The sequence below is a fragment of the Lepidothrix coronata genome, unplaced genomic scaffold (genome assembly GCF_001604755.1).
Source record: "Lepidothrix coronata isolate B3197 unplaced genomic scaffold, Lepidothrix_coronata-1.0 Scaffold100, whole genome shotgun sequence".
In the NCBI taxonomy this organism is placed as follows: Eukaryota; Metazoa; Chordata; class Aves; order Passeriformes; family Pipridae; genus Lepidothrix; species Lepidothrix coronata.
In genome coordinates, this window is record NW_016690280.1 from 1942262 (window position 1) to 1956286 (window position 14025).

General features: G+C 43.8%; 1 protein-coding gene across 5 annotated transcripts in view; it reads left to right on the plus strand.

The window, feature by feature from the left end:
* Positions 1-2810: 2810 nt before the first annotated feature.
* CSNK1A1 (casein kinase 1 alpha 1) overlaps positions 2811-14025 on the plus strand; it is a 33528-nt gene continuing 22313 nt past the window's right edge. For 4 of the 5 annotated variants that reach the window (XM_017822919.1, XM_017822921.1, XM_017822923.1 and 1 more), the window contains exons 1-2: positions 2833-3347; positions 4095-4201. In XM_017822919.1, the coding sequence (XP_017678408.1) occupies positions 3225-3347; positions 4095-4201 (230 nt within the window). In that variant the 5' untranslated portion in view covers positions 2833-3224. Of the gene's footprint in view, positions 3348-4094; positions 4202-14025 lie in introns of all 5 variants that reach the window. The other variant, XM_017822922.1, reaches the window with a different exon arrangement.

Genomic DNA, 14025 nt, shown 5'->3' on the forward strand with positions numbered 1-14025 from the left:
CCCATTCCCACCTGCCTGAGGGACACATCAGTTGAATGCATGTTAAAAATAATCAACACAAAACCCACTGAATGATGATGCTGGTCATCATTTTGCACAACATCCAACTGGCCTGAAAATGTTTGGGGGAAGACGAGATGTGTTTGCACTGCGTGGCTCTGCATCCCTGTGGGATGTTGTCTGGCCCATGCCTCCGGCAGTGTCCTCTGGACACAGAGATGTCCCCTGGACACATAGATGTCCCTGAGATACAGAGCCGTCTTCCGGACACAGAAATGTCCCCTGGATGCAGAGATGTCTCCCGGACACAGAACTGTCCCCCGGCAGGCAGGAGGTGGCAGCATTGCCTAGCCCAGGAGATCCTGTTCTCCTGCATACTCAGGCATGGGGCTATTTATTGGCCAGGAGCTCCAGACCTGTTTTTCCAGCTCCTCCAAGGATACGTGACTCAAGTCCAACGCCTCCAAACTGCTCAAATCTCATCCAGAGCAGCCATTAAAAACAACCAAACCCCAAAGGCCGATAGAAGCACATCAGTACTAAGCTGTCTGCAAATCACAGAGGGCAACTGAGGACACAGGGCTCTGCTTTTAGAAACGGGTGTGATGTTTAAAGATACCTCATTTGCCCTTGAAACTCCAGCCCCCTTAACTAGTGTGTGATGCATCTGAGATCCTCCGCACAAGATCCACAGTCCCTGTGAGTGACAGGAGTGCGGATATTCTTGCCTGCACAAATGCTCCTTGACAGAACCGAGGTGGGAATGAGTTGGAGCCCAGCTTGTTCTCAGAGCATTGTTTTCATTCTGGTGCATCTGGCACAGCCCTCTCTCATTTTTTATTAGAGATATGGAGAGAGCTGTAGTAAAACCTTGGATCTAAGCTCCCTGAAACACCAGAGGAACTTGGAGATGATATTTGCTGTGCAGGGCATTGCTGGCTGCCGATCTTTCCAGTCCTCCCAGTCTCTCAGCACAGAGTCGTCTGGAGCTGACTGAGTCCACCACAGGAAGAAACACAAGCAGATCACAGATTTCCCTCACTGCCTCACAGCCAAAGGGACACAAGCCAGGACTTTTTTGCACTTGTGCAGACAAGAAGGGCTTTTACCACAGTGCCTTTGCTGAGCTAGAAAGCAGCATGGTGAGCAGAAGAAAAGCCTCTACCACTGTGTGGATGCTGTTCTATGAGAGGACTCCTCCACCTTTATATGAACAGCTTCCTACTGATATATCCTAACTTGGACCTCTCAATCTCACTTCTCTCCAAAGCAGTGAACTATTAAAAAAAAATCTGTGCACAGACAGGCTTTAAAATCAATATTTCTACTATTTTCATGGCTTCAGGTGCACCAGACAAGCTGGAAAGCAGTTTTTGACTGTCTCCGTTAAAAGCAGACACCCTGAGTAGGCTTTCCTTCTACATCCATGAGCCACATTGCTGGAGGAGCTTTCTCTCTCCTGCAGGACTGAATCATTTCCCAAACGTAGACTTGCACAGCAGAAGTCGCTGCTGTGACAGGGAGTGACGATGAGTCACTGGGAAATCACAGTTTGGTGTTCCTGCAAAAGGGAAAACTCACAGCGCAGAGCAAGGGGGCAACGGAGGAGATCTCGCTTTTGACAATCAGCATGGAACACCTCCTGGAGCACGAGCTGCTGGGTCAGAGGGACCTGGGGAAGGAGAGGAGATGGGTGTCATGGCCACGTGAGGGTGGGGGCTGCAGGGCCAGGAGATGTGGCTGTAACAGGTGGTTCTGATCACAGTGTCATCCTTGTCTGAGTGTCATAGCCTCCTCAAGCTCCTCCTTGATCCTCACCTGGACTGATAAACCCCAGGCCCTGCAGCACCCAAGCAGGCGCAGGCTGGAGGGCCAAGGGATGAATCAGCCATGGCAGGCAGAGCAGGGAAGGGTAATGAAGCAGATGTTGTGTGTGCACAGGAGCATGGATGGCTCAGCCCCACGACCCACCGGGCTGAGGATACAGGCTGAGGAGTCAGGTTGTGAATTTCACAGAGTCACAGAACGGTTGGGGTTGAAAGGGGCCTCTGGAGGTCACCCCGTCCAACCCGCCTGCCCAGCCAGGGTCACCTGGAGCAGGTGGCACAGGAACGTGTCCAGGTGGGTGTTGAATCTCTCTGGAGAGGGAGAGTCCATGACCTCCCTGAGCAGCTGTTCCAGTGCTCTGCTACCCTCATGGAAGGAATCTCAGAATCACTGAGGTTGGAAAAGACCTCTGAGATCACCACTGATCATCACTTTGTTGACCAGACCATGGCACCATGTCCAGCCTTTCCCTAAACACCACCATGGAAAGAAACTATTCTGTGTTTATTTACACACAATTATTTATTTATATACATTTATTTATTTAGACACATTTATTTATACACAAGCCAGCCCATTAACGCACACAGAGGTTGGGGTCCAGGGCTCGAGAAGAACAGCTCCATAGGAGAGGTGAACAGTATGTCACGGTGGTGGCTGACCCAGGGCCACCCGCACTCCCTGCCCAGGATCCCCAAGCGCTGAGGGACCCGTGCCTGGGTGAGCAGCGCTGACTCTTCAGACACCTCACCCCCATGGCCCCCTGCCCCATCCCACCGCCTGCCCCTTTAAGGCCGAGTGAGGGCACGTCTGCTCCTGTCCTCCCTCTTCCGCCCGGACTCTGGGTGTGGGGCTGTGCGCACGCGCGCACCCGCCGAGCGCCCAATCGCCGCGCCCGGTTGGTGAGGGGGTCACGGAGCGAGGGCTGTGATTGGCGCAGAGCAGGGAGGGGGGCGTGGTTTGCGAGGCCCCGCCTCGCCCCGCTCCCAGCGCGCCCCGCGCGGTGAAGAAGCGGCGGCCGCGCGCCGGGGGCATTTTGTGTCGGCGGCGGCGGCTCAGGCACAAGATGGCGGCGGCGGCCGAGTGAGGGGCCGGCAGCCGCCGCGACCCCGAGAGTGCCCCCTTCTCCCCCGCTACTCCCCCCGCCTTTACAGAGCACCTCGCGGGCCGCTTTTCGTCTTTCTGGAGGGCGCCTAGAGCCGGGGAGCGGGGCAGAGCCGCGCAGGGGGGGCGCCCGCCCGAGGGGCCCGGCTGGAGCTGAGCGCAAGGACCGTCCTTGGCTGCGCCGCTCTCCCCTCCCTCCCTTCCCTGGCCCCTTTCCCCTGTAAAGGGGGCAGCTGTAGAGGCCTCATTGTCCCGCCGAGCCGGCCGGCAGGGCCTGAGAGCCGCCTCTCGCTATGGCGAGCAGCAGCGGCTCCAAGGCCGAGTTCATTGTCGGAGGCAAATACAAGCTGGTGCGGAAGATCGGGTCAGGCTCCTTCGGGGACATCTACCTGGCGATCAACATCACCAACGGGGAGGTAAGGGCCGCTCGCATTCCTCAGCCGCTCGGGGCGAGCCGGGGACCAGCCCCGGCCTCTCCGAGCTCCCCCTGCCCCCGGCTGTGCCCCCCCATGTCCTCGGGGAAGGGGGCGAGGTGCGGACCCGCCGTTGGGGGACTAACCCCCACCCCCCCGAGGGTCCTCACCCTCTCCCTTGGGTCTTCACCCACCCCCGAGGGTCTACACGCCCTCGGGAGCGTAGGGAGAGGAAAACACACTAATCCATTGTAGGAAAACATATTTAAACGAATTTTGTGCCTTATGAACGGCCACAGTCGTCCCTCGCCCACCATTGATCTACTCCCCATCTGCCTTAGCTGGGGAACACTTTGTATCTGGTTTCATCAACACGAATAGAAACAAAGAAGATCCCCCTGTTTCTCCAGCTTTTTCTTTGTTGTTTTTTTTTTTTTTCTTTTCTTCCTCCCCCTCACGACTCTAAGCTGTAAAGAAGAAACACCCACGTATGTTCTTCCTCACTTACATGGTTCTGAAGACTCCGCATCTCCAGCTCAGTTGCATGACCTGGGATGGATATTTATGTTACAACTCATCGCGATATGGATTTTATTTGAAGACGCGACAAAATGCAGCACGTCGACCTCCGCAAAAATATAAATAAATATATACCTCAGAGCGTTGTGTGGGGAGTGTTGAAGTGCTGTGGCCCTTAAACCTCAGTGCTTGGTGGACACTGCTCTGACTCCTTGTTCCCTCTCACTGCAGGAAGTTGCTGTGAAGTTAGAGTCTCAGAAGGCTCGGCATCCCCAGCTGCTGTATGAAAGCAAACTGTACAAGATCCTGCAGGGAGGAGTTGGCATCCCACATATACGGTAGGAATCGTCCATATATGACAGTGACTTTTCTCTGTGTTAGTACGACTTTTTTTTTTGTCTTGCTTTTCAGGGTGTATAGTTAGTAGTTACGTACTTTTTAGTGTGAGGTAGGGCAGCTTCATGAAAAGGAAATTTATCTGTGAGGGATTGGGCTGATGGGGAGGAAAATGCTCCGTTCCAAGCTCTCCAACTCGCTGGTTCCTCCCCACAGGCTGCTGTCTTTATCGTACGTACTGTGCTTTGAAAGTGAGATATCCAGCAGTCCCTGAGCTGTGAGAAATTCTTATAGTGATTAGAACAAAGTGTGAGGAGGCTGTTTCTCCGAGACTCCGTGTTCCAGCTGAGGCCGGGAGTTGGGAGCCGGCCCTGGAAATGGCTGCTTTCTTTTGTTGCCTTTTTTTTTTTTTTTTTTTTTTTTTTTTTTTTTTTTTGTTCCAACATGTCTTCCTGCTCTGCTCAGAAAATGGCGGATGGACGTGATTAACCCTCCCCCTTCTCCTGTTGGGACAAGGGACGTGCTCGGGCTTGTGTCTTTTCCTTTCATAGTTATGAGCCGCGAGCCTTGAGACTGCGGAGAACCTGGAGCAGGAATGAAATGGCAGCTCCTTTCTGGTGCCCGCAACAGATGCGTCAGCAGGGTTTCCCGCACGGTTAAAGTGCCAGGATTAATCCGTCCCAATTGGTCATTATGCGGCTCCTCATTTCCTATTCCATCAGAAACTTTCAGTAGGGTTTAAAAATTCCCTGATCTGGGAGAAAAACTCTGGCGCAGGACTCCAGGAGGAGTTATTCCTCGTGAGATTATTGAGGTGTTACCCTGGGTTAGTGCCCAGCGCCTGGATCTGGACATCAGAATAGTTACATGGAACTTCAGTTTTCTCCAGAAAGACTTTGTACAAGTTGTTCTTTTTTTGAATCTTTGTTAATAATTGTTTTCAAAGTTAGTATTTCTTCCTTTTGCACAATGGCATAAAGGACTTTTGTTCGTTGAGCTGCAGAAACTATTTCAGTTCATGTTTTGTGTCAAACTATGGATTCCATTTAATTTAACCCTTCCTGACTTTGGACGTGCACCTGGATCAATCGTGGCATTTGTGGCTATTTTAAAGTTATAAAGATGACATAGTCAAGATTCTGTATTATTTTCAACAAAGCATAGAACAAATCTGCATTTCTGAGGTTAATAGCTCCCTCCTCCTTCCCCTAAAACACAACTGGCTCTGATCCTGAGCCAGAGGAGACTCTGTTGTCCTGGCCATCTGTCCTCATTTACTACAGCCTTTCGCAGGGATACAATAAACATACCTGAATTAAACAGAATATTTGCAGCTTCAGCAGAGTTGGTGATGCGAAAACAGATGCAGTCTTTCTTTTAGACTACAATTCCCTTTTTTTCTCAAACGTGGGTGCCTTTATTTCGCAACTGGAAGAATAGGAATCGCGTTTTGGAAAGCTCTCACAGTATAGTTACATGCTAAAACAGGGATAACTGGGAAAACAGCCAGAGCAAGCAGATATCAGGTGTTTCATTGCAAAACTGGAAAAACAGGCATCCTTAAACTACTCTTTTTAAAAGTAAATGACTGTTTGGCGTTATAATGAGGCCTAATTTGCAAATTTTTTGACTTTTCCATGTAACAGAAGTGAAATGCTATTTATTTCCTTGTATTTGGTTGAAATGCCCTTTGAAATACTGAAGGTAATCTTGCATGCTGAAAAACTTGCTTCTTAAGATGACTGCTGTAGTTGAAGCTAGTTTTCTTTCATTTGTATTTGATGTTCTTGTAACTCCCAAAAGTAATACAAGGTTACAAAAAATTAATAAGAATGAACCACTGAGGCAGCACTCAAATTGATTCATAGACTCATTGTGCTGAAGGTGTGTGATGTATTGGATAATGGCAGTCAGTGCCTTTCAGGTTCTCACAGTGTTAATTTTCGTAATATTTTTCTAAAAAAGATTTTTTTAGGAAATTTTTGAAAATGCCCTTTTTGTTTTCAGAAGCAGCATTAATTTTAAATCTGTTTGTATGTGCCAGATGCTGCTTGACAGCTTCTTTGGGCTGCTGTTCCTAGTTGTCTTCTTGCTGTATGACAACTGGTGATGTTTGAGGAAATCTAAACCAGTATTCCTAGGTTTACTTTCTCTAAGAGGAAGCTGAGCAAGGGACTCAGCACAGTTCTTGTGTCAAGTGTTAAAATGTTCTGTGTTTAGTAGAAGTAGAATCCGTGGTGCTCTGTATCCCAGTCAGTATATTACTTGGTACTTAGGTCACTTTGCATATGTCATTGATAATCCATGTGCCACCATTGTTTTATAATAATATGCTGTCACGTTGGAATAAGCTGTTCCTGCCTCAGTGTATTCAGAAGGATGAATCAAGCTGAAGGAAAACCAATACATTTGTTAAAATTTCTGTAATGTGACACCTTTAAACAAAAGCAGCACAAAGAGATAATTTGATAGAAAATTAACAAATCATTCTAAGCTTTTCCCATTACCATTTACTCTATAAATGAACTCAGCAGTACTTTTACCTCAGCGCTGCACATCTTGGACACAGAGGCAGAGTTTTCTATTCCTCAGTTAGGAATGAGGGACGACTTCTGTATTTTTCACGTACTTGGGTGATGAAGTGGCCAAGATCAGCTTCCTGGAAGTTGCATTATGTGACTTTGCCTCACTCGAGTGGTCTCTGCTGTGGTTTTGTGACTCACAAAGCTGAAATAATAGGTGAGTTGTGCGTTGCTCATTCATTTTGGGCTCCTGTTCTTAAAACTCAGTTCTGCCCTTTAGATGTCATTAGAAGTTCTTAGAAGTTATAAGATCACAAGTTATCTAGAACCAAGCCATTTTTTTGTAGCCTTTAAGGTTGATTTGATAGACTTTCTGGCAGATTAGAAAACGGTTAATGGAAAAACATCTGAGTTTTGGAGTTAAAAGTTTTATATTGCTTCTGTGGGGTCAGGGGTGAACCTTCACCCGTGGGGGATGAACAGGGGGCCTTGGTACTTAATTCCACTGTAACAGAACATGTTGTTTGCACAAAAAATAACTATAAATGAGATTGGAATGTTCTCTGAATATTCTCTGAATATTCCAAACCCTCTTAGATTTGCTAATCTTTTGAGTTTGTTTCTTATTGTTGTGTCCTGGACGAGTAGCAAAGTTTCTGAGCTTGTCTCTGAAGTTTCACAAAACCTTCCATAAATACTCCACAGATTTTTAAAGCTGTGGATTGTTCTTGATGTACAAATTTTAGTTAATTATTACCTTAATTTTTCACAAAAGACTCTTGAGCCAAGCTTAACGTTGTAACAATCTGATCTGCCTTTAGGACACAATGCACAGCCCCAGCATTCTGCTGGGCTTACTCTCATTGTTCTCACTCATCAGCTGTCCTTTGCTTTTTTCTCTCTTTTTCAGTGACAAAGCATTTTGAGCTGTAATCTTGTTAACTGGGCACTGATCCTATTAGTTTGGACTATCTACCTTTATTCCCGAATTCCTAGTTCTGGCTTGGAGGAATGCAGCAGAGTGTGTTTTGATTTTGGATGTTTGTTCACAGTGTAACTGTAAATCACTCTTGACAAAAGCAATTATTCAAATTACTTTTGACAGCCACCCTTGATTTTTTTGCCATTTATGGTGTTTATCAGCTATTTCTCACATCCTCGAGGAAGATTAGCTTTAAATACTCTTTCAGATGTGCATTTAAAAAGTGGGCTTCAGACTTCTGACAAAATCATGGGATAACCTGTTTTTGTTATCAGTTTTAAATGGAAAACAGCTCTACTGGAACCAGTTGTGGCTGATGAGGCATTAGAATTTTTGCACTTAACAGGAAGAGAGACTAGTGAGTGTGAAAAAGAGATTGCATGTGGTTTTGCTTGAAAGCTAATCAGGTGATATTTGAGTTTAGTTATTTGTAAGTTTAAAAACAAAAAAAAAATACTTAATGGTGTTTTTTTCCATATATTCTCTTGTAAACTGAACAAATTATTCTCCACATTTCTGAATTTTTCAGTGCAGTACTTATAAATATTTTGATGTTGTGAAGTTCTCAATTGAGTTGAGAAATCTTAAAATTTCTAGCAAAAAAATGTATAAAAGAATCTCCAGTATTTGTGCTTCTGGTTGCTTACTGCCATGCTGCTGAATAATTATTAATAACAGAATTGTCTCTTATTCATCTTCACTAATTAGTACATGTAATGGAAAACTGTGGTCAAGTTTGGTAATCTTAAGAGATGTTCTCACAACCGATTTTGCTTTAAGCACTTGTAATTTTGATCTTTTAGCAGTGCTTAATATTAAGCCTCTAAATATACCTCTCAAACACATTAATTTTAAAGTGTTTTCACAGTAACTTCCTGCAGCATAAAAAACCCCAGAGCAAGCCACGAAAAAAAGCCCCAAACCACCACCAGAAAAACAGAAAAATACCCATGAAACCCACAAACAACCCCACCTCTCAAACAGAAATGAGAAGGAAGGTTCTATCAGTACAGCCTCCTATTAACTTTCTAATATTACTAAAGGCTGCATATTGAAGGGCAGAACCACTCTGGTAGATAAGGAGAAGCCTCTTGTTCTTGTAGCTTGAAATAAAATGGAAGCTAGTATTTTAAATGAATACCTAAAGTGCCTCTACTAAGCAAGTAAATGTATTTAAAAAAAATCTATTTCCTGTTTTCTAACAATCTTAACTTCTGTCTTAATTGGCCTTTGTGGACTCTGTAGAAGCATCCAGGAGAGGTCACAGTTTGAAAGGAAATGGAGCTGTTTTATTTTATTTTTATTTTTTCTCCTTGCCTTAAATCAGCCTTTGCAGTTTCAGGTCAGTGTTACTCCTGTTTGAAACAGCAGAGGTAATACTAAAACACTCTTTTTTCCTCAGCAGTGTGTCTTGTCCCCACTGTGGATTAATGGCTCACCTTCTGAACTGAATTGAAACTTCTGACTTTTGCAGGAGAAACTTGACTCCTCACTTCCTACCAGGTGTTAATGTACCTTATTAAAGAGCTTTGCGAAACAGCGAGTCAGCTGCATGTTTGCAACATAACACTGGGCAGATGAAACCACCTTATTGCTGAGGAGAGGAGTTGTGCTGACATACTTGACGTGTTCATATTGCTCTCAGAACTGTACAAAAAGTGATACAGAATTTTATTTATAGAGTGTATCCAACTCCATAGCGTAGGGTGTTCATGGCTGTGTCTTTATTTAGTACTTGGGTGGCCTAATTCATGCTCTCCATGGCAACTAACGTTAGGTGACATCTGCTAAGTATTCCACTTCAGTATTTCAGTCATGCCATATTATGCTCATTTATATTACTCCTAGCTGGCTAACAGTTAAGTGCTTTTCCAGTTTCAGGGGAGATAAGTTAGAAATATAAAATACGTGTCAATTTAGACATGAGTCTTTGATGGATTACCTTTCTTTTATGTGTTGCTTCAGTGTCTGTTAAAAACTGAAGTTAGTGTATTTTTACAGACATGATATACTTTCCAGTTTGTCTGCGACGTCATTATTTGTCAGGAGGTGTCTGTGCTGAGCAGTCTAGAACTTGAGAGCAGAAAGGACCACTTTGGTCCAAATCCAGCACCTGTTTTGGACAGTGGGCTATTCTTTCTGTGAATCAGTCAGGTGCAACATTAAAACTTTCTAGGCCAGCAGGGCAGTGCTCATGATGGTGTTGTTGGGCAGAGAGAGCTGCTGTGCCTAAACACTAAACATAATGGTTGTACTGGAGTGGTTTTATTTGTTAATAACCTTCTCCCTCTTCCTGTCCTCCTGTATGTATAAAGAATAGTTGCATAACTCTGTAGCTGCCTTGCTGAGCTGTTTAAATACATGATTGCAGAGGTCACCACCTTCTCATTTTTCTTGAGGTCTCTTTTCTGTCCTTGTTGAGATTTGGGTTTCCTTTCCTCAATGTTTGTGACAGAGCTTGCAGCTCTGATCCCAGTTACTTCAGTTTCTGCTTAGAACAGCTGCACTTTTACTGCTCAGGATTACTTGGTATTTTTCGGTGATATCAGAGCTCTGTGATTATAGGGAGGTCAGTGTTCTCTCTTTAGTCACACCATCTGACTAATGCCTTGTTCAGAGACTTTTGTATAAATGACTTATGGCTTGCAGAACTGGGATACAGTTCCAGAGTGTTCATCAGTTCAGTGTCATTTGGTTTTCTGTAGGATGTCTGAATCCTTTGTGTTCATGAGGCCTTCCAGACTGGCATGTTCCCCTCATGTGCCTGCTGACTTGTCAAACTTGCTAATTAGGTGATCTCAGGTAATTCTAGTAGTGAGTTCTTTCCAGCTTTCCTGTTCACTGTACATTTTTGTTCTAACAGCTTTTTTATCCACCTTAGTTCTTCTGATAATCTCCATTTTTGTCACATGAACTCTTCCACTTGTTGCTGGGAAACTAATTACATAGGACTACACAGAGTAATCATAGGGTCACATACCATAATTTATGAAAGTGTCAAAAGTTTATGTGGTGTCAAAGAAGTCAAAATCACCCTTTTTGTAATGTGAGTATCAAGGTTTCTGGAAGTGTAAAGGTTTGAGTTTAAATATTCAAGTGTTGGAAGCATTGTACTTCCCTGCAGTGAGGCACCAGGGGATATTTCTTGTCTCACAAAAGCATGACCTCCTGCAGTTCTGTTTGTAATTCCAGGTTGCCACAGCCTCCAGTGGAATAGTCAGTGATGGAGTTGACAGAAGCCTTTAGTGGAGGATGGGCTGCCTGGCGAAGCAGGTGTTGATTGAGGAGAGCTTTTATTGAGTTGGAACAAAATAGTCTTGTCACACTTGCTCTGGTGGTGAGAAGAGTTTCTTGACACTGAGCTCATGTTCTGTTGGTTTTTTATATGATATGCTATAATATATTACATATATTAAAACACAACATCATATATTGATTTTTTTATATTTTATATTATAACCTGTAGGCAAAGTGAGGTGCCATTATGCTCATAGTGCCTTTACTGCCTTCGTGGTTTCTGAATGCTGGGAATTGGGGTTTCTTCACCAGTGACTAACAGCGGTCATTTAGCAAGTCAGTTAATTTAGTTCATCTTGGTCTGAATTTGATTTTTTTTATGTGAATCTTCTGAATCCTTTTATTTATTGCTAGACCTGTCACATATCTTTGGTAATTGTGCTGGGTTTGTTACCTTTTTTAATTACTAGTGCCAGTGTAGTGGATGAAACTACTGGTTATCAACTAAAATTGTGTAAGTGGCACAGTAGTAACATCGAGCCTGTGCCTGCATTCTGTTCACCCTTCACCCACCTTTCTTTGCTTGTTGACCTATTTCTGACCCTTCCAAAGGAGGATACACTAGATGTGAAGAAAATACTGTAATAACCAAATGAAGTATTTTTGTAGTTAAATAAAAAACCCAAACCAAGCTATTAACAAACACTTTCTCAAACATTTCTTTTGTTCTTGACATTATTTACCAAATAAGCAGTTGCTGAAATGGACATTATGGTATTTTTGAAAGATGCAGCTCTGAAAGCGCAGAAGGATTTTAAGTTCGGGGAGACCTGACTACAGTATTTGCCACCAAGTAGTAGATGTGCATCAAGACTTCACTTGCTTGTCTCAAGATTAGTCAAGAGAATCAAAAAAACCACCCCCATGAGTTAAAGTGAACATCCACTTATGTGATCTGTCATCATGCCTGTTGTATATTATTTGGAAACCGAGCAAACCACTGTGTCACGTGACTTCGTTGTTCACTAGGACTACAATACTGAAATGCAAGAGGTTAGAGAATTTCTGCTGCTGCATGTGCTGGGGCCATAGATCAGCCTCCTAAACCACATGATCTGGAAGCTTGTTGACGTGGCAAATGTTGGTCTTTCACATCAGAGAAGGCACTGAAGTCGTATGAAGGTCTCTGTGCTCAGCCTTGAACCATGCTCTGATAGAAAGCTTCATAAAGGGTATTTACTACATTCTGAGTGATCTGGAGTCATTTGATAAGTAGCTTTAAACAGAGGAGGGAAGGGAGAGTGACGAAGCATTTTCCTGCCTGTGAGCTTGGGCACACCTTGGCAGATGAGTATGGACCAGGGTTCCTAACAGCTGTGTCAGGTGTTCCAGTGTGACACTGCCAGTTAAAGGGTAAACTGAACTATTCCTCATAATTCTGTCCTGTGAATGTTTTGTGTAAAGGAAATATTCCTAATGTGATGTAAAGCACTGTGAGAATCAATTAGAGAAATAATGAATTTTCCTAGTCTAATAAATTAGTTTCTCCTTTTGAAATAATCCATTTTATGTAAGTCTGCCAAGCCCAAAGTGAACTCTCAAGTAGTTAAATCTCTTGCTCCTGCTTTTCTCTCCCCTCCAAAACTCTCCCTGTTTAAATGTATTGCTGCTGTTGCTTCCTCAACTTCAGTATGAGAGAGTGGACTTCCAAGTGTGTGGGGGGAAAAAAAAAGGTCCATGGAGTCCCTTATAGGGACATGTGTGTTCTGAAATGCCAGTGTCATCTAATAATTGCCCAGGGCTTTGTATGGATCATTCCCTTGGTAGTTCACTGCAGGTTTCTTTCCTGATGCAGTATTAGGAGTTTAAAGATTTCTCTTTGGGACACCAGCTTTTACATATCGTAATATCCAACTTTTCCCAAGAAGAGACAAGACTTCTGCTATTTTTACACTCACAGCTGCCAGTAGTAGCAGTTCCTAGATTTTGAATGGACATGATGTAGCCTTACTTTTAAATCCCGTTTTCCCTGGAAATGTTCCAAGGGAAATGAAAACTTACTTGGAGTGTTAGCAAAGTAAATAAAACGCAAGTTACTCCAATACTCTGGAAGAAGTTCCAGTTGCCAGTAGTGAAATGAATAGATGCCACAGTCTTCTGTGAGGAACTACAGGCAGGTAATAATGAAAATGAAATGTTAAGGTCTTCTGTCTTATTTCTTTATCTTGCAGAGCTGAATGTGCTTTCCACCAGTGCAGAATGATCAGGAGATTAAAATTTTCTTGTGCCTATGTAGAAGTAGGACAAATGGAGGTTGTGCAATCAACCTGAATTACTGCACTTAACTCAGCAGACAGATCCCTGTAGAGGAACCAAAGGCTTTTTAAACTGTACCTCCCAGGGTGGGCTTACTTTGCATCAGCTCCACTTTTTCTGTGATGCTGTAACTAAATTTTCTTAGCTCAGTTGAAAGCTGATCTTTGATCCTTTTGCCTTACACTGCATCTCTTGGGCCCTGAACCATTACTGTGCTGAACAATTACACTCAGCATCTGACTTGGATTTCCATTTCTTGAAAAAAAATTTTATTTAGATCTCGATTTACTACTTGGAATGCTTCAATTTAGCTCTTTACTCTCCAGACTTTTTCCTAAACAAACCTAAATTTCACGGGACAGACTCTCTAGGCAGGTAACTTGGTCCAGGTTTTATTATTTCAGATGACCATAATGTTTTGTTTTCAGCTGTGACCTGTGGAACTGTTTAGAGGGCAGTGTCAAAAGCTGTTTACATTGGTGACTTTGATAGGAACCAAGAAGTAGATTTGTAGGCCTCATTAATAATTCTTGAACTGAACCTGGTCATTAAGAACTTCTCTCCACAGTATCTCATTTTGATGCTTCATTTTCCATATTTTAAATTCTCTACTTGGTTGCTCTTGCAGTTGAAAGTAGCTGCTGATCACTCCTTAGAAGGGCCTAGGCAGGCAGGTCTTCTTAAAACACATACATTTCACGGCTTGGTGTCAGGTTGCAGTGTAAATATTAACCTTTTTTTTGATATTACAAACTTCATCAAATAATAC